The sequence below is a fragment of the Staurois parvus genome, unplaced genomic scaffold, assembly GCF_062004578.1.
Source record: "Staurois parvus isolate SC_StPar_1 unplaced genomic scaffold, SC_StPar_1.0 ptg001729l, whole genome shotgun sequence".
Classification (NCBI taxonomy): domain Eukaryota; kingdom Metazoa; phylum Chordata; class Amphibia; order Anura; family Ranidae; genus Staurois; species Staurois parvus.
In genome coordinates, this window is record NW_028319525.1 from 114,360 (window position 1) to 138,347 (window position 23,988).

Sequence of the window (23,988 nt, forward strand, 5' to 3'; positions counted from 1 at the left end):
TGTGCATGAGGGGGGCACTGTGTCTGGGATTGTGGGGTTGGGGTGGCAGGGTGGTGTCACTGTGCATGGGGGGGGGGGGCGCAGGGAGCGTTTGGGATCAGTGTTCTGTACATTACTGGATTTCCACCTAATATAACTGTAAGGTATAATAGACTTCATAATCCTGACATGAGATGCACCAATTAACAGAGCCTCATCCATTCAGAAAGTTGCTCGGGGCAATCACTATGCTTAGTTTTCTCTCTGATTGTCCCAATTAAAGTGAATATCAAGGCAGAAAAAACAAAAACAAAAGATGCGGTACATCTCTGCCCTACCTGCCCATCCCCCCCATGTTTTATCCGCTGAAAGATTCTTCAAGTACTGAAAAAAAATCGAACAAAAATGCACTCGGCTCCTAAGTCTCCTGTTGTGGACTGACAACCTCAGGACTTTTGTGGACTGAGTGGTGTCAGCCCTGCCCTGTGTTGCTAAACTGCTCAAACCTTCCCAACTCTCCTCACCTGTACAGAGACTAATTATTATTGTCATCAAAATAAGAACTAGGAGGGCTAATTAGACTCCTTGAGATAGCAGAGGACGTGTGCAGAGGACACATGAACCCTCTGAATTTATGGCAGGATCAACAGATATTTTTGCACTTATTGAACAGACATAACCAATTACTTTGATCAATATGCTTAACCCCTTGACGCCGACGTCACACAAATATGCAGCCTCACAGAACTGGGCTTTTTTCCGTGGGGCCGCACAATTGCATACCTGCCGCACGGCGCGCTCCCAGCACAAAGACTGGGGTGTCACTGAGTGCCCCGGGTCCCGTTCTAATGATCAGGACCCAGGACTTCTGATTGGCTATCACAGTGATCAGACACTGTACAGCCCGGCCCCCTTGTTTTTTTTTCTCTCTATGAATGGAGGAGAGAGATACATTGTATCTCTCTAACTCCGGCATAGAGGGAAAAAAAATGTTTGTTACAAAATAAATAAATAAATAAATATTAAAAAATAAAATAGAAAATAAAGAAAAAATACCTAGATCAAGGTTTGATCTAGTTCAGTGCCAGGGTAAGTGTTTGGGTCAAGGTCAGGGTCAAAGGTCAGGATTTTTTTTTATTTTTAATTGGTATACATTGTATCTCTCTAACTCCTGGCATAAAGAGGGAAAAAATATGTTTGTAAAGAAAAAAGAAAAAGAAATATTAAAAAAGAAAAGAAAAAATAAAGAAAAAATACCTAGATCAAGGTTTGATCTAGTTCAGTGCCAGGGCAAGTGTTAGTTTCAAAGGTCAGGATTTTTTTTATTTTTAATTGGTATACATTGTATCTCTCTAACTCCTGGCATAGAGAGAGAAAAAATATGTTTGTGAAAAAGAAAAAAAGATAAATAAATATTAAAAAATAAAATAAAAAATAAAGAAAAAATACCTAGATCAAGGTTTGATCTAGTTCAGTGTCAGGGCAAGTGTTAGGGTCAAAGGTCAGGATTTTTTTTTATTTTTAATTGGTATACATTGTATCTCTCTAACTCCTGGCATAGAGAGAGAAAAAATATGTTTGTGAAAAAGAAAAAAAGATAAATAAATATTAAAAAATAAAATAAAAAATAAAGAAAAAATACCTAGATCAAGGTTTGATCTAGTTCAGTGTCAGGGCAAGTGTTAGGGTCAAAGGTCAGGATTTTTTTTTTTTAATTGTTATACATTGTATCTCTGTAACTCCTGGCATAGAGGGAAAAAATATGTTTGTGAAAAAGAAAAAAAGATAAATAAATATTAAAAAATAAAATAAAAAATAAATAAAAAATACCTAGATCAAGGTTTGATCTAGTTCAGTGTCAGGGCAAGTGTTAGGGTCAAAGGTCAGGATTTTTTTTTTTTAATTGTTATACATTGTATCTCTGTAACTCCTGGCATAGAGGGAAAAAATATGTTTGTGAAAAAGAAAAAAAGATAAATAAATATTAAAAAATAAAGAAAAAATACCTAGATCAAGGTTTGATCTAGTTCAGTGCCAGGGCAAGTGTTAGTTTCAAAGGTCAGGATTTTTTTTATTTTTAATTGGTATACATTGTATCTCTCTAACTCCTGGCATAGAGAGGGAAAAAATATGTTTGTGAAAAAGAAAAAAAGATAAATAAATATTAAAAAATAAAATAAAAAATAAAGAAAAAATACCTAGATCAAGGTTTTATCTAGTTCAGTGTCAGGGCAAGTGTTAGGGTCAAAGGTCAGGATTTTTTTTTTTAATTGTTATACATTGTATCTCTGTAACTCCTGGCATAGAGGGAAAAAATATGTTTGTGAAAAAGAAAAAAAGATAAAGAAATATTAAAAAATAAAGAAAAAATACCTAGATCAAGGTTTGATCTAGTTCAGTGGCAGGGTAAGTGTTTGGGTCAGGGTCAAAGGTCAAAGTCTAAAGGTCATGATTTAAAAAAAAAATGGTGTCAGTGTGTTTTAGGTAAAAAAACAAAAAACAAAATGTTCACAATTGTTTCTTGGCTGTACTGTGGGAACAAATAACATACACATATATAGTACCGCTGCGATCGTCAAGCGCTGGACAATTTATTTTGGGTTGTTCTTTGATGGTAGATTATGGTAGTAACAAGAAACACACAGCTAAATTTAAAAAAAATATTTTTTTTTACTCCTTTGGGTGAGTTTTCCTTTGCTAATAAAAAAAAAAAATCAGGAGATATCCATTACCATTTACCACCAAATGAAAGCCAAATTTGTCCTGAAAAAAACGCGGTATAATCCACCTGGATGTACGAAGTAGTTGTGATGATATGGACGGTTTTACTAACACAGGTCAATGTTGCAAAATTGTGCTTAGGCATTTAGATTTGTTTTACCCTCAGGCGTGAAGGGGTTAAGGATTGGATTTACATTTCCTTTAATGTTACCTGTACCTGTTATGTTGCAGCATCCCTTCCCAGCCGACACGTGTAATATATATATATTATATACACCCTATCCTCTGGGTAACACAAATACCGTCCTGGCGGCCAGCAAAATGAGTATCCCATTGGTTGGTGGTCAGTGAGATATATGATGTATTCCATGTAGGCGCACTGGACGTATACTGTCAGCAGACCCCCACATCTACATTCAGAGCAGCAGACATGGCGTGTTCTCTGAAGTGTCATAGTGTGAAGCTGGCTGGCGTAGATTTGGCCGCCGCTGATTTCCTGTCCTGTCTTTGCAGGTCCATGTGTTTGATCTGTCCATCAACAAGTATGAAGCCATCTGTCAGCAGGCTATTGTGGCCAAGAAGAAGACCAAACTGACTCACATTGAGTTCAACCCCATCTATCCAGTGATTATTGTTGGAGATGACCGCGGACATGTCAGTTGTCTGAAGCTGTCGCCGAACCTACGCAAAATGCCAAAGGTAAGATATTGGTATGATATTCACCGTGGGTATAGGTAGATAGATAGCGCTACCCCCGATGGGGCCGCTGTAGTTTAACAGGTTCTTTCCCAAATCAGTGCAGAGGCAGCCAAGCACACAATAATGATGAAACCTTCTGCGCTTAAATGGACACCTACAAAGAAGCTGCTATCACCTGACCTGACTTCAATAGGTAAATGGCAATATTAGTGATGAATGGTGAAGCGCTACCAATACCATGTAATCAAACAGAAAAAAGCAACATATACAGTGGGGATCGAAAGTTTGGGCACCCCAGCTAAAAATGTGTATTAATGTGCATAAAGAAGCCAAGGAAAGATGGAAAAATCTCCAAAACCCATCAAATTACAGATTAGACATTCTTATAATATGTCAACAAAAGTTAGATTTTATTTCCATCATTTACACTTTCAAAATAACCGAAAACAAAAAAATGTTGTCTGCAAAAGTTTGGGCACCCTGCAGAGTTAATATCTTGTACTGCCCCCTTTGGCAAGTATCACAGCTTGTAAACGCTTTTTGTAGCCAGCCAAGAGTCTTTCAATTCTTGTTTGAGGTATCTTTGCCCATTCTTCCTTACAAAAGTCTTCCAGTTCTTTGAGATTTCTGGGCTGTCTGTCACGCACGGCTCTTTTAAGGTCTATCCATAGATTTTCAATGAAGTTGAGGTCAGGAGATTGTGAAGGCCATGGCAAAACCTTCAGTTTACGCCTCTTGATGTAATCCCCCGTGGATTTCGAGGTGTGTTTAGGATCATTATCCATTTGTAGAAGCCATCCTCTCTTTAACTTCAGCTTTTTCACAGATGGCATCAAGTTACCATCCAAAATTTGCTGAAATTTTATTGAATCCATTTTTCCTTCTACTCGTGAGATGTTCCCTGTGCCACTGGCTGCAACACAACCCCAAAGCATGATTGATCCAACCCCATGCTTCACAGTTGGACAGAGGTGCTTTTCATTCAATTCTGTGCCCTTTCTTCTCCAAACGTATTTTTGCTCATTCCTGCCAAAAAGTTCCATTTTAACCTCATGGGTCCACAGAACTTGTTTCCAAAATGCATCAGGCTTGTCTATATGTTCATTTGCAAAGTTCAAACGATGATTTTTGTGGTGAGGACGTAGAAGAGGTTTTCTTCTGATGACTCTTCCATGAAGACCATATTTGTACAAGTATCTCTTTATAGTGGAATAGTGTACCACAACTCCAGTGTCTGCCAGATCTTTCTGGAGGGATCGTGCAGTCAAACGTGGGTTTTGAATTGTTTTTCTCACAATCCTGCGAGCTGTTCTGTCTGATATTTTTCTTGGTCTTCCAGATGCTTTAACTTCCACTGTTCCTGATGACTGCCATTTCTTAATTACATTCCGAACAGAGGATATTGACATCTGAAAACGCTTTGCTATCTTCTTATAGCCTTCTCCAGCTTTGTGAGCGTCAACTATTTTCAGTTTCAGTTTTCTAGACAACTGCTTAGAAGAACCCATGGTGCTGATTGTTGGGGCAAGGTCAGATGAGTCTGGGCACTTAAAACCTTTGAGCTTGACATCACCTGGTCTTCCCAGACGATGATTGAGAACAATCCATGACACTGGCAGGTCTCAGCTTTGCAAAGGGGGCAGTGCATGCTATAAATTCTGCAGGGTGCCCAAACTTTTGCAGACACCATTTTTTTTTTTTCTGTTATTTGAAAGTGTAAATGATGGAAATAAAATCTAACTTTTGTTGACATATTATAAGAATGTCTAATCTGTAATTTGATGCCTTTTGGAGATTTTTCCATCTTTCCTTGGCTTCTTTATGCACATTAATACAAATTTTTAGCTGGGGTGCCCAAACTTTCGATCCCCACTGTATAAAAGAACAAAATAAGTAGACACATCACATGTAAACAATACAAAATAACACTCAGTGTACTGATCCAATTGGATCTAATGAAGTGCTACTAAAGTGAAACAGGTAAAACCTGTAGCAAAAAAGTGGACCCTTTTTTCCTGATGGAAAAAAAATCAAAACAACCTCCCCCTGTCCACATAGGGGACTTCTGGTGAATATTGAGTGACCCCTTGGGGGGTAAAGGACACAAATCAATGTGACCAGTGCCAGTTGTGACTAAAATAAATTAAAGTCCAACACTCATAAATACAGTATACCCTGAGGAAGTCACGTGATATCGTGACGCAACGCGTCGGTACGCCAGTTCCGGTGATGCACTTCCAGTTGGATGCCATTTTGAACATGCTCACAGGCCCATGCAGTACACCCTTATAATGTGGTGAAACAGCGATTTTATCAAACATGTATTGTGAGTGGGCAATTTTAACTTCTTTATTTGTTGTTGGAATAAACATATTGCACTATGGAGGATGTCTTTTCGATGTGTTTCAATGACATGGCTCTGATGGGAATGTGACCTGAGAGTGGTATTGGGAAGGATCTTATGCAACATCTCTGCCAGGGCGAGGTCTATTCTCTGGGATCGTGGTGAGATTTATAAGGCGAGTTGGCCCTTGTGGTCAATGCTTGGAGGTGAGGGGGCTTAGGATTCCTGTCACCAATTTGAAGACCAGCTTATCATGAGCACCGGTGTGTTGGCTTGCAGCTATTAACCTGTGTGGTTTTGGACATTTACAGTTGCAAGAAAAAGTATGTGAACCCCTTGGGATTATGTGGAGTTTTGCATGAGTTGGGCATAAAATGTGCTCTGAACGTCATCTAAGTCACAACAATAGAAGAACACAGTCTGCTGAACATAATACTACACAAACATTAGATGTTGCCATGGTTTAATTGCACATAACATGTAAACATTCACAGTGCAGGGAGGAAAAAGTATGTGAACCTTTGGACTTAATAACTGGTTGACCCTCCTTTGGCAGCAATAACCTCAACCAAACGTTTCCTGTAGTTGCAGATCAGACCTGCACAACGATCTGGAGTCATTTTGGACCACTCCTCTTCACAAAACTGTTTCAGTGTAGCAATATTCTTGGGATGTCTGGTGTGAATCGCTCTCTTAAGGTCATGCCACAGCATTTCAATCGGGTTGAGGTCAGGACTCTGACTGGGCCACTCCAGAAGGCGTATTCTGTGCTGTTGCAGCCATTGTTTTGTTGAATGACTTGTATGCTTTGGGTCATTGTCCTGTTGCATCACCCATCCTCTGCGGAGCTTCAGTTGGCGGACAGATGGTCGTACGTTTTCCTGCAAAATGTCTTGATAAACTCTGGAATTCATTTTCCCATCAATGACAACAATCCGTCCAGGCCCTGAGGCAGCAAAGCAGCCCCAAACCATGATGCTACCTCCACCATGTTTCACAGTGGGGATGAGGTTTTGATGTTGGTGTGCTGTGCCTTTTTTTTCTCCACACATAGTGTTGTGTGTTCTTCCCAAACAACTCAATCTTGGTTTCATCTGTCCACAGTATATTCTGCCAGTAGTGCTGTGGAACATCCAGGTGCTCTTTTGCAAACTTCAAACGTGCTGCAATCTTCTTTTTGGACAGCAATGGCTTCCTCCGTGGTGTCCTCCCATGTACTCCATTCTTGTTTAATGTTTTCCTTATTGTAGATGTGTCAACAAAAATGTTAGCATGTGCCAGAGATTTCTGTAGGTCTTTAGCTGACACTCTGGGATTCTTCTTTACCTCATGCAGCATTCTGCGCTGTGTTCTTGCAGTCATTTTTACAGGACGACCACGCCTAGGGAGAGTAGCAACAGTGCTAAACTTTCTCCATTTGTAGACAGTCTGTCTTACCGTGGACACATGAACATCAAGGCTTTTGGAGATACTTTTGTAACCCTTTCCAGCTTCATGCAAGTCAACAATTCTTGATGGTAGGACTTCTGAGAGCTCTTTTCTGCGAGGCATGGTTCACATCAGACAGTGCTACTTGAAACCAGTAAACCCAAAACAGGTGTGTGTTTTAAGGGCAGGACAGCTGTCAGCAACACATCCAATATCATCACACTGATTGGAGTCAAGGTTGGCTCCCTCCTGGCTCCAATTAGCTCTGGGAGAAGTCATTATCTAGGGCCTCACATACTTTTTCCTCCCTGCACTGTGAATGTTTACATGTTATGTGCAATTAAACCATGGCAACATCTAATGTTTGTGTAGTATTATGTTCAGCAGACTGTGTTCTTCTATTGTTGTGACTTAGATGACGTTCAGAGCACATTTTATGCCCAATTCATGCAAAACTCCACATAATCCCAAGGGGTTCACATACTTTTTCTTGCAGCTGTAGTATAACATTCCTGTATCAAACCATTTCACATACATTTTGTCCCTACTGCTTTGTCCGGCGCCCTGCCTGCATTTTTACCGCCCTTTCTGCCTGGAAACTGAGAAACGTCCATGGTGTCCAAAAAGCGTCCCTTTAGGTCAGACGCGGTTTTAGACCGGCTAGAGAACAGCGATAGTAAATCAGAACCACTTGCAGAATTGAGTGATAATGATTGGTGGGAGAAATTGCTCATCAGACACTGAAAACGATTCTGCGACTGAGCTCAGCGATGTGCGAACTTGGCGCTCTATTTCACATTTCAGTGTTTTTGGTTTGATTATATTATTGAATTCAATGTATTATTATTATATTATTATTTTTTATGATTATTTATTAAATTATAATTTATGATTTCGTGTTTCTAATTTTATCCTCCCCGGGATGTTTACTAGACTCTTGTTCGGACAGATTTCAGTGAGTTATTCCTAAAAATTACAGCCCTACAATAAAAAAACGACATATTTCCATGCAAAAAAATGTACCGCTTTGAGCACAGAAATATAGACATAATCAGACCGCTAGGGAGGTTAAATCGGAGGTGATTTTAGGAATGTCGGGGGCTTTGAAAAACAAAAGGAGCTTTATGTCGACTTAAACGTGTAATATTTTTAACATTGCGCTGTATATCTCCTCCTCCCCTCCCACCTGTCTCCAGCACAGCACCCGGGGACTAGCAGGGAGGAGAGAAACCTTGAAGTGTAATGAGCACCGATTGGCTGCTCCTCAGGAAAGGGGAGTGTCCGGCTTATCTTTTAACCCCTTTCATTGCCAGAGCCGTTTTTTGCAAGTTTAAAAAAATAATTTTAGGCCTGAAGATTACATAAACCCCCCTAACATGATACCGTATTTGCCGGCGTATAAGACGACCCCCCTACTTTTCCTGCTAAAATTTAGTGTTTGAGCTATACTCGCCGTATAAGACTACCCCTCTTCCAATGCACACCAGTGGCAGGAATAGTGCCCCATCATTGGTATCAGTGGCAGGAATAGTGCCCCATCATTGGTATCAGTGGCAGGAATAGTGCCCCATCATTGGTATCAGTGGGAGGAATAGTGCCCCATCATTGGTATCAGTGGCAGGAATAGTGCCCCATCATTGGTATCAGTGGCAGGAATAGTGCCCCATCATTGGTATCAGTGGGAGGAATAGTGCCCCATCATTGGTGTCAGTGGGAGGAATAGTGCCCCATCATTGGTATCAGTGGGAGGAATAGTGCCCCATCATTGGTATCAGTGGGGGGAATAGTGCCCCATCATTGGTGTCAGTGGGAGGAATAGTGCCCCATCATTGGTATCAGTGGGAGGAATAGTGCCCCATCATTGGTATCAGTGGGAGGAATAGTGCCCCATCATTGGTATCAGTGGCAGGAATAGTACCCCATCATTGGTATCAGTGGGAGGAATAGTGCCCCATCATTGGTATCAGTGGGAGGAATAGTGCCCCATCATTGGTATCAGTGGCAGGAATAGTGCCCCATCATTGGTGTCAGTGGGAGGAATAGTGCCCCATCATTGGTGTCAGTGGGAGGAATAGTGCCCCATCGTTGGTATCAGTGGGAGGAATAGTGCCCCATCATTGGTGTCAGTGGGAGGAATAGTGCCCCATCATTGGTATCAGTGGCAGGAATAGTGCCCCATCATTGGTATCAGTGGGAGGAATAGTGCCCCATCATTGGTATTAGTGGGAGGAATAGTGCCCCATCATTGGTATCAGTGGGGGGAATAGTGCCCCATCATTGGTGTCAGTGGGAGGAATGGTGTCCCAACATTGGTGTCAGTGGGAGGAATGGTGTCCCATCATTGGTGTCAGTGGGGGGTGGAATAGTGCCCCATCATTGGTGTCAGTGGGGGGGGGGAATAGTGCCCCATCGTTGATGTCAGTGGGGGGGAGGAATAGTGCCCCATCGTTGGTGTCAGTGGGGGGGAGGAATAGTGCCCCATCGTTGGTGTCAGTGGGAGGAATAGTGCCCCATCGTTGGTGTCAGTGGGAGGAATAGTGCCCCATCATTGGTATCAGTGGGAGGAATAGTGCTCCATCATTGGTATCAGTGACACCAATGATGGGGCACTATTCCTCCCACTGACACTTGCTGACCCTGTTCTCGTATGGTGCTGCTGCAGCCAGCATATGTGGTTGCAGCAGCACCTCTACACTGACCACTTACCTGCTGGTCCTGCACTCGATTTTCGCGGGGCCGCTCGGCTCCACCCCCTCGCCGGTGATTGGCCGCCTGTGTGCCTTTCCTGAGCTACAGTTCTGGCGGCCAATCACTGGCGAGGAGGCGGAGCCGAGCAGTCGCACGAACATCCAGTGGCCGAACTGAAGGCGCAGCCGCGCTTCCTGGACCGGATCGTCGTGGGACCGGAACCAGGTAAGAAACAGCCGCTGCCCACCCCTGTACTTAGTGTCCCTTCCATTGGGGGAAGGGGGGGGCGGCGGCGGCAACGCGCCGCCCCCCTAAAAAGTGTCAGTATGCCGTATACCGGCGTATAAGATGACCCCCGACTTTTGAGAAGATTTTCAAGGGGTAAAAAGTCGTCTTATATGCCGGCAAATACGGTATATATTTTCTGAAAGTGCGGATCCTAGAGAATAAAATATTGGTAGTTCCAATTGTAGTTAACTAAAATTTTAGTTTTAGTTAATTTTAGGGCACAAAAAAAGCAATAAATTACCCTATTTTTTTGCTAAAATATAAAAGATGAGGTTGCATCGAGTAAATAGATATTCAACTTGTCAAACCTTAAATTCTTGAAATGGCGACAAACTTCAGTACCGTATATTTTGACACTTTTAAAGCTCGGTCATCAGTTTAGCGTTACAGAGGAGGTCTGGTGCTAGAATTATCGCTCTCATTCTGGCGTGCGCGGTGATATGTGACATGTGTAATCGACAATCGACGGTTTCATGTGTAGGCTTCCCAGCATGTGCTTTTACGTTTGTATGTGCGTATATGTGGGGGCGGGGGGGCCTCAATTTCTTTTGGGGGGGATGGTATGTGCTTGGGTGTAACTTTCATTTTTTACAATTAAAGAAAAAACCTTTTTTTTTTTTCATCACATAGGGGACAAAGTCAAAGTGATTATTTTTTTGGTGACAGGTTCTCTTTAAGATAAGCAGCGCATTACATTCTTTCCCAGGGATTGCATTACAATCTCTCAAGTGACATCCGGGTCAGGAAAAGAAGGGGAGGGGAGTGGACATGTCTTCTTCCTCCCTTCTAACTGACGGTAAGCCGGTTCCGGGCCCGCAGATGGACAAGCGGAGTTAGGGAGACCTCAAGGCAGGGGGGGGGGGGGCGTTGAGGGTGACACTGTGTGGAAGCAATCGGGTGGCAGCACTGCTGCCCAAATGCTTCCACCTGAAAGGTGAGCCTTCTGCTTGCCCGCAGCAGGGCTAAAGGTAGAAAGAAGCTACCTGCCCGGAGCCCAGGACTACATGTCCCGGGTGTCGGGCGATAGGAATACAACATCCCTGGCAAGGTATACTTGCATTGTAGAAATAAATCACCTCTATTGTTGGATGTCCTATGTGTGTGGATTTTGTTGCAATAAATAAAACTATTAGTTTGGTTTTTTACGTTTTAGAAAGGGATGCTTTGGATTGTGCAGAACTTTAATTGGTTCCTTGACAGAAAAAAGGTTGAGAAACACTGCCTTAAACTGACATCTGCTTTGGGACTGTCGACATCCTTGCCTCCAGTCTTCCGCAATGGACACTAATCTTGGATATGGTGGAGAATGCGGGCATGCAAAAGTTCTGTGGGAATTTGCTGTTAAGAGACAGTTTGCTGTAGATTGTGGAAACTATTTTGTATGCGCCACTTTTAAAGATACAATACAATTATACCATTTCTTATGGTTGTTGAAAACTGATTGCTTGCATTTTGGGGGAGCTAATATACCAGGGTACAAGGGTTCATGCTATACAGCGGGAGACCAAAGCCAAATGACAGCAGAGACTAGAGAGTAGGCATTAGGCTATAACCGTCAACAGCAGCATGTGACACTTCAAATGGTCTGAAGATATCAGTGGAAGACCAGGCTGGTGCTTTGGCCAAGTAAGCAGAGAGAGATCAACAAACAGTAACTGAACTGATACAGCAGCTTGTAACTCCAAGACAAGAGTTTGTAATCACCACTGACACCGGATAAATTAAGGTAAGTGATTTTTTTAATGAAAAAAAGAGACCTCCCTCATTATGGTGATGAGGACATCTTCTTAACATCTTTGAGTGAACTACCAATAGGAGGCTGTGGGCCAAAGCACATAGTTACACAGTTAGTCTGGCTGAAAAAAGACAAAAGTCCATCCAGTTGAACCATTAAAAAAAAAAAAGAAGTTATAATCCTATACCCATAGTTGATCCAGAGGAAGGCAAAAAAACCCCCCAGCAAAGCACGATCCAATTTGCTCCTGCAGGGAAAATAATTCCTTCCTGATCCCCCGAGAGGCAATCGGATATTCCCTGGATCAACTTTCCCTATAAATGTTATATCCAGTTATATTCTGTGTATCCAAGAAAGAATCCAGGACTTTCCTACAGCAATCCACTGAGCTGGCCACAAACAACTCTTGAGGGAGTCTATTCCACATTCTCACAGCTCTCACTGTGAAGAAACCTTTCCGTGTTTGGAGATTACATTTCTTTTCCTCTAGATGTAAAGAGCGCCCCCTTGTCCTCTGTGATGACCTCAGGGGGAATAACTACACCGAGTTCACTATATGAACCACAGATGTATTTATACATGGAGATCATATCCCCCCCTTATGTATTATACATGGAGATCATATCCCCCCTTATGTATTATACATGGAGATCATATCCCCCCTTATGTATTATACATGGTGATCATTTCCCCCCCTTATGTATTATACATGGTGATCATATCCCCCCTTATGTATTATACATGGAGATCATATCCCCCCTTATGTATTATACATGGAAATCATATCCCCCCCTTATGTATTATACATGGTGATCATATCCCCCTTATGTATTATACATGGAGATCATATCCCCCCCTTATGTATTATACATGGTGATCATATCCCCCTTATGTATTATACATGGAGATCATATCCCCCCCTTATGTATTATACATAGAGATCATATCCCCCCCTTATGTATTATACATGGTGATCATATCCCCCCTTATGTATTATACATGGAGATCATATCCCCCCTTATGTATTATACATGGAGATCATATCCCCCCCCTTATGTATTGTACATGGAGATTATATCCCCCCTTATGTATTATACATAGAGATCATATCCCCCCCTTATGTATTATACATGGAGATCATATCCCCCCCTTATGTATTATACATGGAGATCATATCCCCCCTTATGTATTATACATGGAGATCATATCCCCCCTTATGTATTATACATGGTGATCATATCCCCCTTATGTATTATACATGGAGATCATATCCCCCCTTATGTATTATACATGGAGATCATATCCCCCCCTTATGTATTATACATGGAGGTCATATCCCCCTTATGTATTATACATGGAGATCATATCCCCCCTTATGTATTATACATGGTGATCATATCCCCCCTTATGTATTATACATGGTGATCATATCTCCTCCTTATGTATTATACATGGAGATCATATCCCCCCTTATGTATTATACATGGAGATCATATCCCCCTTATGTATTATACATGGAGATCATATCCCCCTTATGTATTATACATGGAGATCATATCCCCCCTTAGGTATTATACATGGAGATCATATCCCCCTTATGTATTATACATGGAGATCATATCCCCCTTATGTATTATACATGGAGATCATATCCCCCCTTATGTATTATACATGGAGATCATATCCCCCCTTATGTATTATACATGGAGATCATATCCCCCTTATGTATTATACATGGAGATCATATCCCCCCTTATGTATTATACATGGAGATCATATCCCCCCCTTATGTATTAAACATGGAGATCATATCCCCCTTATGTATTATACATGGAGATCATATCCCCCCCTTATGTATTATACATGGAGATCATATCCCCCCTTATGTATTATACATGGTGATCATATCCCCCTTATGTATTATACATGGAGATCATATCTCCTCCTTATGTATTATACATGGAGATCATATCCCCCTTATGTATTATACATGGAGATCATATCCCCCCTTATGTATTATACATGGTGATCATATCCCCCTTATGTATTATACATGGAGATCATATCTCCTCCTTATGTATTATACATGGAGATCATATCCCCCCTTATGTATTATACATGGAGATCATATCCCCCTTATGTAGTATACATGGAGATCATATCCCCCCTTATGTATTATACATGGAGATCATATCCCCCCTTATGTATTATACATGGAGATCATATCCCCCCCCCCCCTCATGTATTATACATGGAGATCATATCTCCCCTTATGTATTATACATGGAGATCATATTCCCCCTTATGTATTATACATGGAGATCATATCCCCCCCTTATGTATTATACATGGAGATCATATCCCCCCTTATGTATTATACATGGAGATCATATCCCCCTTATGTATTATACATGGAGATCATACCCCCCCTTATGTATTATACATGGAGATCATATTCCCCCTTATGTATTATACATGGAGATCATATCCCCCTTATGTATTATACATGGAGATCATACCCCCCCTTATGTATTATACATGGAGATCATATCCCCCCTTATGTATTATACATGGAGATCCTATCCCCCCTTATGTATTATACATGGAGATCATATCCCCCCCCTTATGTATTATACATGGTGATCATATCCCCCCTTATGTATTATTAATGGAGATCATATCCCCCCTTATATATTATACATGGAGATCATATCCCCCCCTTATGTATTATACATGGAGATCATATCCCCCCCTTATGTATTATACATGGAGATCATATCCCCCCTTATGTATTATACATGGTGATCATATCCCCCCTTATGTATTATACATGGAGATCATATCCCCCCTTATGTATTATACATGGAGATCATATCCCCCCTTATGTATTATACATGGAGATCATATCCCCCTTATGTATTATACATGGAGATCATATCCCCCCCCCCTTACGTATTATACATGGTGATCATATCCCCCCTTATGTATTATTAATGGAGATCATATCCCCCTTTATGTATTATACATGGAGATCATATCCCCCCTTATGTATTATACATGGTGATCATATCCCCCCTTATGTATTATACATGGAGATCATATCCCCCCTTATGGATTATACATGGTGATCATATCCCCCCTTATGTATTATACATAGAGATAATATCCCCCCTTATGTATTATACATGGAGATCATATCCCCCCTTATGTATTATACATGGAGATCATATCCCCCCTTATGTGTTATACATGGAGATCATATCCCCCCTTATGTATTATACATGGAGATCATATCCCCCCTTATGTATTATACATGGAGATCATATCCCCCTTAATCTCCTCTTCTCAGTAGAGAATACATTCAGTTCCTCTAATCTTTCCTCATAGCTGATCTCCTCCATGCCTCGTATCAGTTTGGTTGCCCTTCTCTGTACTTTCTCCAGTTCCCCAATGTTCTTTTTGTGAATTGGAGCCAAAAACTGAACTGCATATTTCAGATGAGGTTTTACTAATGATTTGTACCGGGGGGAGGGATGATATCTCTCTCTCTGGAGTCTATACCTCTCCTAATACAAGAGAGGATTTTGCTCACTTTAGATGCCGCAGCTTGGTATTGCATGCCATTATTAAGCTTGTGATCTACCAGAACCCCCAGATCCTTCTCCACCATTGAGTACAATTGAGCTTGTAGTACCCCTCTTGTTTGAAAACTCCCAGGAAACTGATTTCGATCTAACCCCAGGGAAATCAATGACATTGAGAAGTTGAATGTAGAAACTCCGTGGCATCTAGAAGTTAAAACTTCTGTATGAGCCCAAAAGTATCCATAGATGGAGGTATCAGGCAAAATAGTCACTCCACTCTCAAATGTCTGAAATTGTTCACCTAGTAATGAACTGGTTTCAGCCACATCTAATGAGGGTCGTAAATTGAGTAGAGTGTTAAAGTGAATCACCTTCTGATGAATCTACCTCCAGACCTGTGAAGGTAAGTGAACCCAAAATCACCAGACCAGTTGAGAGATGATTGAGCAGTAGCTGCCTAGTCCTTACCCCATGAGAACTAGGTTGCAATACCCACAGGGAATAGGTAAGTTTGGAAGCATGGTTAGGGTTACATGGAGGATCAGATGCTAAGGTTACAGGAAGAGTTATGGTTGGGGTTAGAAGAGGAGTTGGTGTTAGGGATACAGGGTGGGTCAGTGTTAGGGTTACAGAGAGGGTCAATGTTTGGGTTATGGGGAAGGTTGGTGTTAGGTTTGGAGGCATGGTTAGGGTTACATGGAGGATCAGATGTTAAGGTTACATGAAGAGTTACGGTTGGGGTTAGAAGAGGAGTTGGTGTTAGGGATACAGGGTGGGTCAGTGTTAGGGTTACAGAGAGGGTCAATGTTGGGGTGGCAGGGAAGGTTGGTGTTAAGTTTGGAGGCATGGTTAGGGTTACATGGAGGATCAGATGTTAAGGTTACAGGAAGAGTTACGGTTGGGGTTAGAAGAGGAGTTGGTGTTAGGGATACAGGGTGGGTCAGTGTTAGGGTTACAGAGAGGGTCAATGTTGGGGTGATGGGGAAGGTTGGTGTTAAGGTTGGAGGCATGGTTAGGGTTACATGGAGGATCAGATGTTAAGGTTACAGGTAGTTATGGTTGGGGCTAGAAGAGGAGTTGGTGTTAGGGATACAGGGTGGGTCAGTGTTAGGGTTACAGAGAGGGTCAATGTTGGGGTTATGGGGAAGGTTGGTGTTAAGTTTGGAGGCATGGTTAGGGTTACATGGAGGATCAGATGTTAAGGTTACAGGGATGGTTAGTATTAAGTCTACAGGAAGGGTTTATATTAGGTTTACAAGGGGGATTAATGTTGTGGTTTACGAAGGGTTGGTCTGAGGATTTCATGCCGAGTCAGTGTTAGAATTACAGAAAGGGCTAGACCTACTAGTAGGGTTAGTGTTAAGGGTTACAGGGTGGATTAGTATTAGGACAATGGGGAACATTCATGTTCGAGCCTCAGGGAAGGTTAGTGTTAGGGTTATATGGAGGGTTAGTGTAATGGTTATAAGATGATCTAGTGTGATTGCTATGATAGGTTTTATGTTATCGTAGGGAGGGCTGGTTTGAGAGAGAGGTTACAGAGACGGTTAGTGTTAGTGCTGTGGGCAGGGTCAGCATTGGGGTTACAGGGAGGGCTAGTGTTTGGGGGTGCAGGCAGAATTAGTGTTAGGGTTAAACCAAGGGTTAGTGTTTCACCCTCAAAGGGGTAATTGTTACAGTTACATGGAGGGTTAGTTTTAGGATTACAGGCAGGGTTAGTGTTAGGTTTATAATGAGGGTTAACACTAGGGTGACAAGCAGGGTTAGTGTTAGGATTTCAGAGAGGTTAGGGCTAGGTTTACAGGGAGGGTTAGTGTTGGGGTTACAGGGAGAATTAGTGTTGGGGTTACAGGGAGAATTAGTGTTGGGGTTACAGGGAGAATTAGTGTTGGGGTTACAGGGAGAATTAGTGTTGGGTTTACAGGGAGGGTTAGTGTTGGGGTTACAGGGAGAATTAGTGTTGGGGTTACAGGGAGAATTAGTGTTGGGGTTACAGGGAGAATTAGTGTTGGGTTTACAGGGAGGGTTAGTGTTGGGGTTACAGGGAGAATTAGTGTTGGGGTTACAGGGAGAATTAGTGTTGGGGTTACAGGGGGAATTAGTGTTGGGGTTACAGGGAGGGTTAGTGTTGGGGTTACAGGGAGAATTAGTGTTGGGGTTACAGGGAGAATTAGTGTTGGGTTTACAGGGAGGGTTAGTGTTGGGGTTACAGGGAGAATTAGTGTTGGGGTTACAGGGAGAATTAGTGTTGGGTTTACAGGGAGGGTTAGTGTTGGGGTTACAGGGGGAATTAGTGTTGGGGTTACAGGGAGAATTAGTGTTGGGGTTACAGGGAGGGTTAGTGTTGGGGTTACAGGGAGAATTAGTGTTGGGGTTACAGGGAGAATTAGTGTTGGGTTTACAGGGAGGGTTAGTGTTGGGGTTACAGGGGGAATTAGTGTTGGGGTTACAGGGAGAATTAGTGTTGGGGTTACAGGGATGGTTATTTTTAGGGTTACAGGGAGGGTTAATGTAAGGATTAAAGGGATGGTTAGTGTAAGGATTATGGGGGAGGGGGTGGTAGTAGGGCGACGAGAAGGTTAGTGTTGGGGTTAACAGGTGGATTAGTGTGAGGCTTACACAGAGAATTAGGTTGGGGTTAAAGGGGAGGTTTTTTGGCAATTGGGAAGCTTAGTGCCAGGGTTAGAGGGAGGTTTAGTGTGAGGGGGGGTTTGGGGAGGCATTAGTGACGGCACTGCAAGCTATGCACTAAAACCTACAGAAAACAGTTCCTGTTGCTAAAGGCCAACGTGTTGGGTGGCAGAGATAGCACTTCAGAGCTGCAGTAGTAATTATTGATGTAATTTTTTGACACGTCGGTGCAGCAGGAGGGTAGAGTCACAAGAGTGGGTGAACAGAAAAACAACAATATACAGTATGTATGTAATATCGTTTGTGCACACAGTATATACAATGGGTATCCTTTAATAACTGGCTTCCTTTCTGGTTAATATTCCTCTTCAATTATCATTTCTCACACAGACACTCTCAGCCGCATGGCGTCCTCCAACCATTTATTGGTTTTGCTGGTATTTTGTTGTCTTTTATTGTTTCGATGTGAGGTCAGCCTGGTGGTAAATAATGACAGGTTAGTGGATGTCTGACACAGAGCATTCATCATGGCAGCGTGATAATATGGAGAAATGGTTTATACGATCGCCTGGAGACATCTTAGTCTGAACTGTCCGCTCACATTCATCATAGCGGCAGACCTGTTGGTCATGATGCCCAGAGATCCAGTCCGAGGTGACTTTCATCCCAAAGTGGAATTGACTCGCCTTTCAGTCTGACTGTGAGAAACGTTTTATTCCAGCCTGGCATTAATGGTCTGCCCCGGTATGGCTGCAAATGATGATTATGGGACATCAGGTGGCAATCAAAGTGAACCTGTCATTAGAATACTTTGTATACACTAGGATTATATGGGAATGGCAGCCACAACAGGGTGTTTGTACATACCATTGCCTTGTCGAAGTCATGCTGTATTTCACCAGAACCAGAGACATTTCATGGGCCAGAGTACAAGTCCTGCCAAATTAGTAACCTGCAGAGATTGCATTCTTCAGCTTCGACCATGAGCAAAGGTCAGTTTTGCAAAGCTCCGTTCATTTCACAATGTGTGCCAACACGGGCATATGTGGTCCCCACCTGGGCCATATGGCCCTGGTGAAGACCACAAGGATCACAAATGTGAGACAAGGACAGAGCATTGTCATCCTATACCAGGAAGTGCCTGAAAAAGGTCCTTTATGGTAGGATAACCATTTATTATATTATTGTAAGATGAAGGTTTAATATTACCGACAACAACTTTTGAAATGACATTAACAAGTTAATACCTTTATGAGCCTTTAGTGAGTGGATGATTGGGATTCACCCCTGCTTAACTAACGACACCACAGAGATACAAATGCACTCCCTGGTTATCTCCCACCTTGACTTTTGCAACTCCCTTTAACTTGGCCTACCTTTGCTCAGGCTATCCATCCATTAGTCTATCATAAAATCTGCTGCTAGACTTATCCACTTTACTAACCCACTTGTGGCTGCCGCCCCTCTCTACCAATCCCTCCACTGGCTTCCAATTGCATATGAAATATAAAATGCTAACAACAACATACAAAGCCATCCACAGCTCTGTCCCAATTTACATCACCACCCTCTTCTTCAAATAATACCCAAGCCGTGCCCTCCGCTCATCCCAAGACCTACTGCTCTCTAGCTCCCTCATCACCTCCTCACTTTTCCAGAGTTTTCCCATCCTCTGGAATACTCTACTTCAGTGTGCCCAGCTATGTCCTTCACTGTCAACCTTTAAACAATCCCTGAAAACCCATCTCTTCAGGGAAGCCTATCCCACCTCTACCTAAAAAAAAAGGACTTTTACCTTCTCCATCAGCTCATCCCTCACAGGTATTACCTTTTGTACCACTTGCTCCTCTCTTTAAGAGGAGCTCCCATGTGCAGGGGCCTCCTAATCCTCGTTGTATTGTGGTTTCGGGTCAGGGGTTAGGTTTACAAGTTGTAAGTGATAGATTAGAGGTATTGTAAAGCTGGCCATACACAGATCAAAATTTTTGGTCTGGTAGGGACCAGCTGAATTTTGATCAGTGTATGGCCACCCCTGCTTGACAGATGTTGATCGTTTGATCGACTTCTGTTGAAGGGACATGTTGGAAAAGTTTCCTCGATCAGCAGCTGCTGAATAGGGTATTTTGACACCTCTGGGTGCTTCTGTCCGATTCCTCCATCCACCTCATTTTTGAGGATGGGGGAATCCGTTTTACGTTTCTCAGTCTGCTGGCTGATTGGAATTAAAACTTACTGTTTATGGCCAGCGTTAGGATGATAGTTGGCGGCTGGGGTAAGGTATTAGTTTGAGTTTGAGGACTGGAGTTTGAATTAGGCTGGAAATAGATGATACGATTTTCTTTCCTTCCACCACGTTCAATTGCTTCCCACTGCGCTACTGTTTTCGGGTGGGGGACATATAAGGAGCATTCTTGGGCATCAGAATACAATGATTACTGCTAGTGGCTATAGCTTCTGGCAGTAACCGTATGTAGAAAAAACTGACATGCTGGTTGTACCCAAGTTGATCGATCGATCAGCTTGGGTATAATCAGCCTGCTCATACTTGGTACCTGCTGAGCTGGCCGAGATTTGAGCCGTCTATAGCCAGCTTTAGGGGTAAGGGGTTTTGTTTACAGTTAGTTGGAGGTTTTAGATTAGAGGTGTTCTTGGGATACGTGACTACATTGTGTGTTTAGTGGTTGGAAGTTAGGTTGAGTTTAGTGGTTGGGTTGAGGGTCAGGCTCAGGGTTGCAGGACTGGGTGAGGTTTAGGATTAGTTGTTGGGTTGGATTTCATTGGAAAATCAAGGGTTGGGGGTCAGGATGTAGTTTAGGTTTAGGGTAAGTTAGGCCTATATGAGGGAATAGTGATTGGGTTCAGTTCTTTATAATTTAGAAACCAAGCTATAGATTTTGGGATAATGGTTTGGGTTTGAAGTTCGTTTGTAGCGATGTTAAGGATTAGGGTTCAGATTATACAGTAGATCAGGGAACATAATAAGGGGTACAGTTAGTAAAACAATGAGTTTTAAGGTTAACGGGTTGAGGGTTGCGGAACAGGGTGAGGTTTAGGGTTAGTTGTTGGGGTTGGGATAAGTTTTAGTGTTAGTGGCTGGGTTGAGGGTCAAGGGTCATCTTGAGTTGTGGGACAGGGTGAGGTTTAGGATTAGTTGTTGGGGTTGGGATAAGTTTTAGTGTTAGTGGCTGGGTTGAGGGTCAGGGGTCATGTTGAGTTGTGGGACAGGGTGAGGTTTAGGCTTAGTTGTTGGGGTTGGGATAAGTTTTAGTGTTAGTGGCTGGGTTGAGGGTCAAGGGTCATCTTGAGTTGTGGGACAGGGTGAGGTTTAGGGTTAGTTGTTGGGATCGGGATAAGTTTTAGTGATAGTGGCTGGGTTGAGGGTCAAGGGTCATCTTGAGTTGTGGGACAGAGTGAGGTTTAGGGTTAGTTGTTGGGGTCGGGATAAGTTTTAGTGTTAGTGGCTGGGTTGAGGGTCAAGGGTCATCTTGAGTTGTGGGACAGGGTGAGGTTTAGGGTTAGTTGTTGGGGTCGGGATACGTTTTAGTGTTAGTGGCTGGGTTGAGGGTCAGGGGTCATCTTGAGTTGTGGGACAGGGTGAGGTTTAGGCTTAGTTGTTGGGGTTGGGATAAGTTTTAGTGTTAGTGGCTGGGTTGAGGGTCAGGGTTCATCTTGAGTTGTGGGACAGGGTGAGGTTTAGGGTTAGTTGCTTGGATTGGGATAAGTTTTAGTGTTAGTGGCTGGGTTGAGGGTCAAGGGTCATCTTGAGTTGTGGGACAGGGTGAGGTTTAGGCTTAGCTGTTGGGGTTGGGATAAGTTTTAGAGTTAGTGGCTGGGTTGAGGGTCAGGGTTCATCTTGAGTTGTGGGACAGGGTGAGGTTTAGGGTTAGTTGTTGGGGTTGGGATATGTTTTAGTGTTAGTGGCTGGGTTGAGGGTCAGGGGTTATCTTGAGTTGTGGGACAGGGTGAGGTTTAGGGTTAGTTGTTGGGGTTGGGATAAGTTTTAGCATTAGTGGCTGGGTTGAGGGTCAGGAGTCATCTTGAGTTGTTGGACAGGGTGAGGTTTAGGCTTAGTTGTTGGGGTTGGGATAAGTTTTAGTGTTAGTGGCTGGGTTGAGGGTCAGGGGTCATCTTGAGTTGTGGGACAGGGTGAGGTTTAGGGTTAGTTGTTGGGGTTGGGATAAGTTTTAGTGTTAGTGGCTGGGTTGCGGGTCAAGGGTCATCTTGAGTTGTTGGACAGGGTGAGGTTTAGGGTTAGTTGTTGGGGTTGGGATAAATTTTAGTGTTAGTGGCTGGGCTGAGGGTCAGGGGTCATCTTGAGTTGTGGGACAGGGTGAGGTTTAGGGTTAGTTGTTGGGGTTGGGATAAGTTTTAGTGTTAGTGGCTGGGTTGCGGGTCAAGGGTCATCTTGAGTTGTGGGACAGGGTGAGGTTTAGGGTTAGTTGTTGGAGTTGGGATAAATTTTAGTGTTAGTGGCTGGGCTGAGGGTCAGGGGTCATCTTGAGTTGTGGGACAGGGTGAGGTTTAGGGTTAGTTGTTGGAGTTGGGATAAGTTTTAGTGTTAGTTTCTTGGTTGAGGCTCAGGGGTCATCTTGAGTTGTGGGACAGGGTGAGGTTTAGGGTTAGTTGTTGGGGTTGGGATAAGTTTTAGTGTTAGTGGCTGGGTTGCGGGTCAAGGGTCATCTTGAGTTGTGGGACAGGGTGAGGTTTAGGGTTAGTTGTTGGGGTCGGGATAAGTTTTAGTGTTAGTTGTTGGGTTGAGGGTCAAGGGTCATCTTGAGTTGTGGGACAGGGTGAGGTTTAGGGTTAGTTGTTGGGGTCGGGATAAGTTTTAGTATTAGTGGCTGGGTTGAGGGTCAGGGGTCATCTTGAGTTGTGGGACAGGGTGAGGTTTAGGGTTAGTTGTTGGGGTTGGGATGAGTTTTAGTGTTAGTGCCTGGGTTGAGGGTCAGGGGTCATGTTGAGTTGTGGGACAGGGTGAGGTTTAAGCATAGTAATTGGGTTGGAGTTCAGGTGTCAAGTTTAAGTGGAATTCTGGCTAAACACCTAACTAGCCTTAAAATTGTCCCCTTTCCCCTATTAACACTTATATTAACTAACCTATGTAAGAAAGATGTATATACTTACAGTGCCTTGAAAAAGTCTTCATACCCCTTGAAAATTTCCACATGTTGTCATGTTACAACCAGAAATGTAAATGTATTTTATTGGGATTGGATGTGATAGACCAACACAAAGTACCACATAATTGTGAAGTGGAAAGAAAATGATAAATGGCTTTCAAACTTTTGTTCAAATAAATATGTGAAAAGTGTGGTGTGCATTTGTATTCGGCCCCCCGGAGTCAGTACTTTGTAGGACCCCCTTTGGCTGCATTTCCAGCTGCAAGTCTTTTTGGGGATGTCTCTCCCAGATTCGCACATCTAGAGAGGGACATTTCTGCCCATTCTTCTTTGCAGAATCGCTCAAGCTCTGTCAGATTGGATGGAGAGCATCTGGGAACAGCAATTTTCAGGTCTGGCCACAGATTCTCAATTGGATTTAGATCTGGACTGTGACTTGGCCATTCTAACACATGCAGATGCTTTGATCTGAACCATTCCATTGTAGCTCTGGCTGGATGTTTTGGGTCGTTGTCCTGCTGGAAGGGGAACCTCCCCGTCTCAAGTCTTTTGCAGACTAACAGGTTTTCTTCTAAGATTGCCCTGTATTTGGCTCCATCCATCTTCTCATCTACTCTGACCAGCTTCCCTGTCACTGTTGAAGAAAAGCATCCCAACAACATGATGCTGCCACCACCATGTTTCACAGTGGGGATGGTGTGTTCAGGGTGATGTGCAGTGTTAGTTTTCCACCAGACATAGCGTTTTGCGTTTAGGCCAAAAATTTACATT

General features: G+C 42.9%; 1 protein-coding gene across 1 annotated transcript in view; it reads left to right on the forward strand.

Annotated features, from left to right (window-relative positions):
• The window catches only part of LOC149434592 (dynein axonemal intermediate chain 1-like), a 187,017-nt gene that overhangs the window by 103,251 nt on the left and 59,778 nt on the right, over positions 1–23,988 (forward strand). The window contains exon 8 of the mRNA XM_089663603.1: positions 3,214–3,399. Coding sequence (XP_089519729.1) covers positions 3,214–3,399 — 186 coding nt within the window. The remainder of the gene's footprint in view (positions 1–3,213; positions 3,400–23,988) is intronic.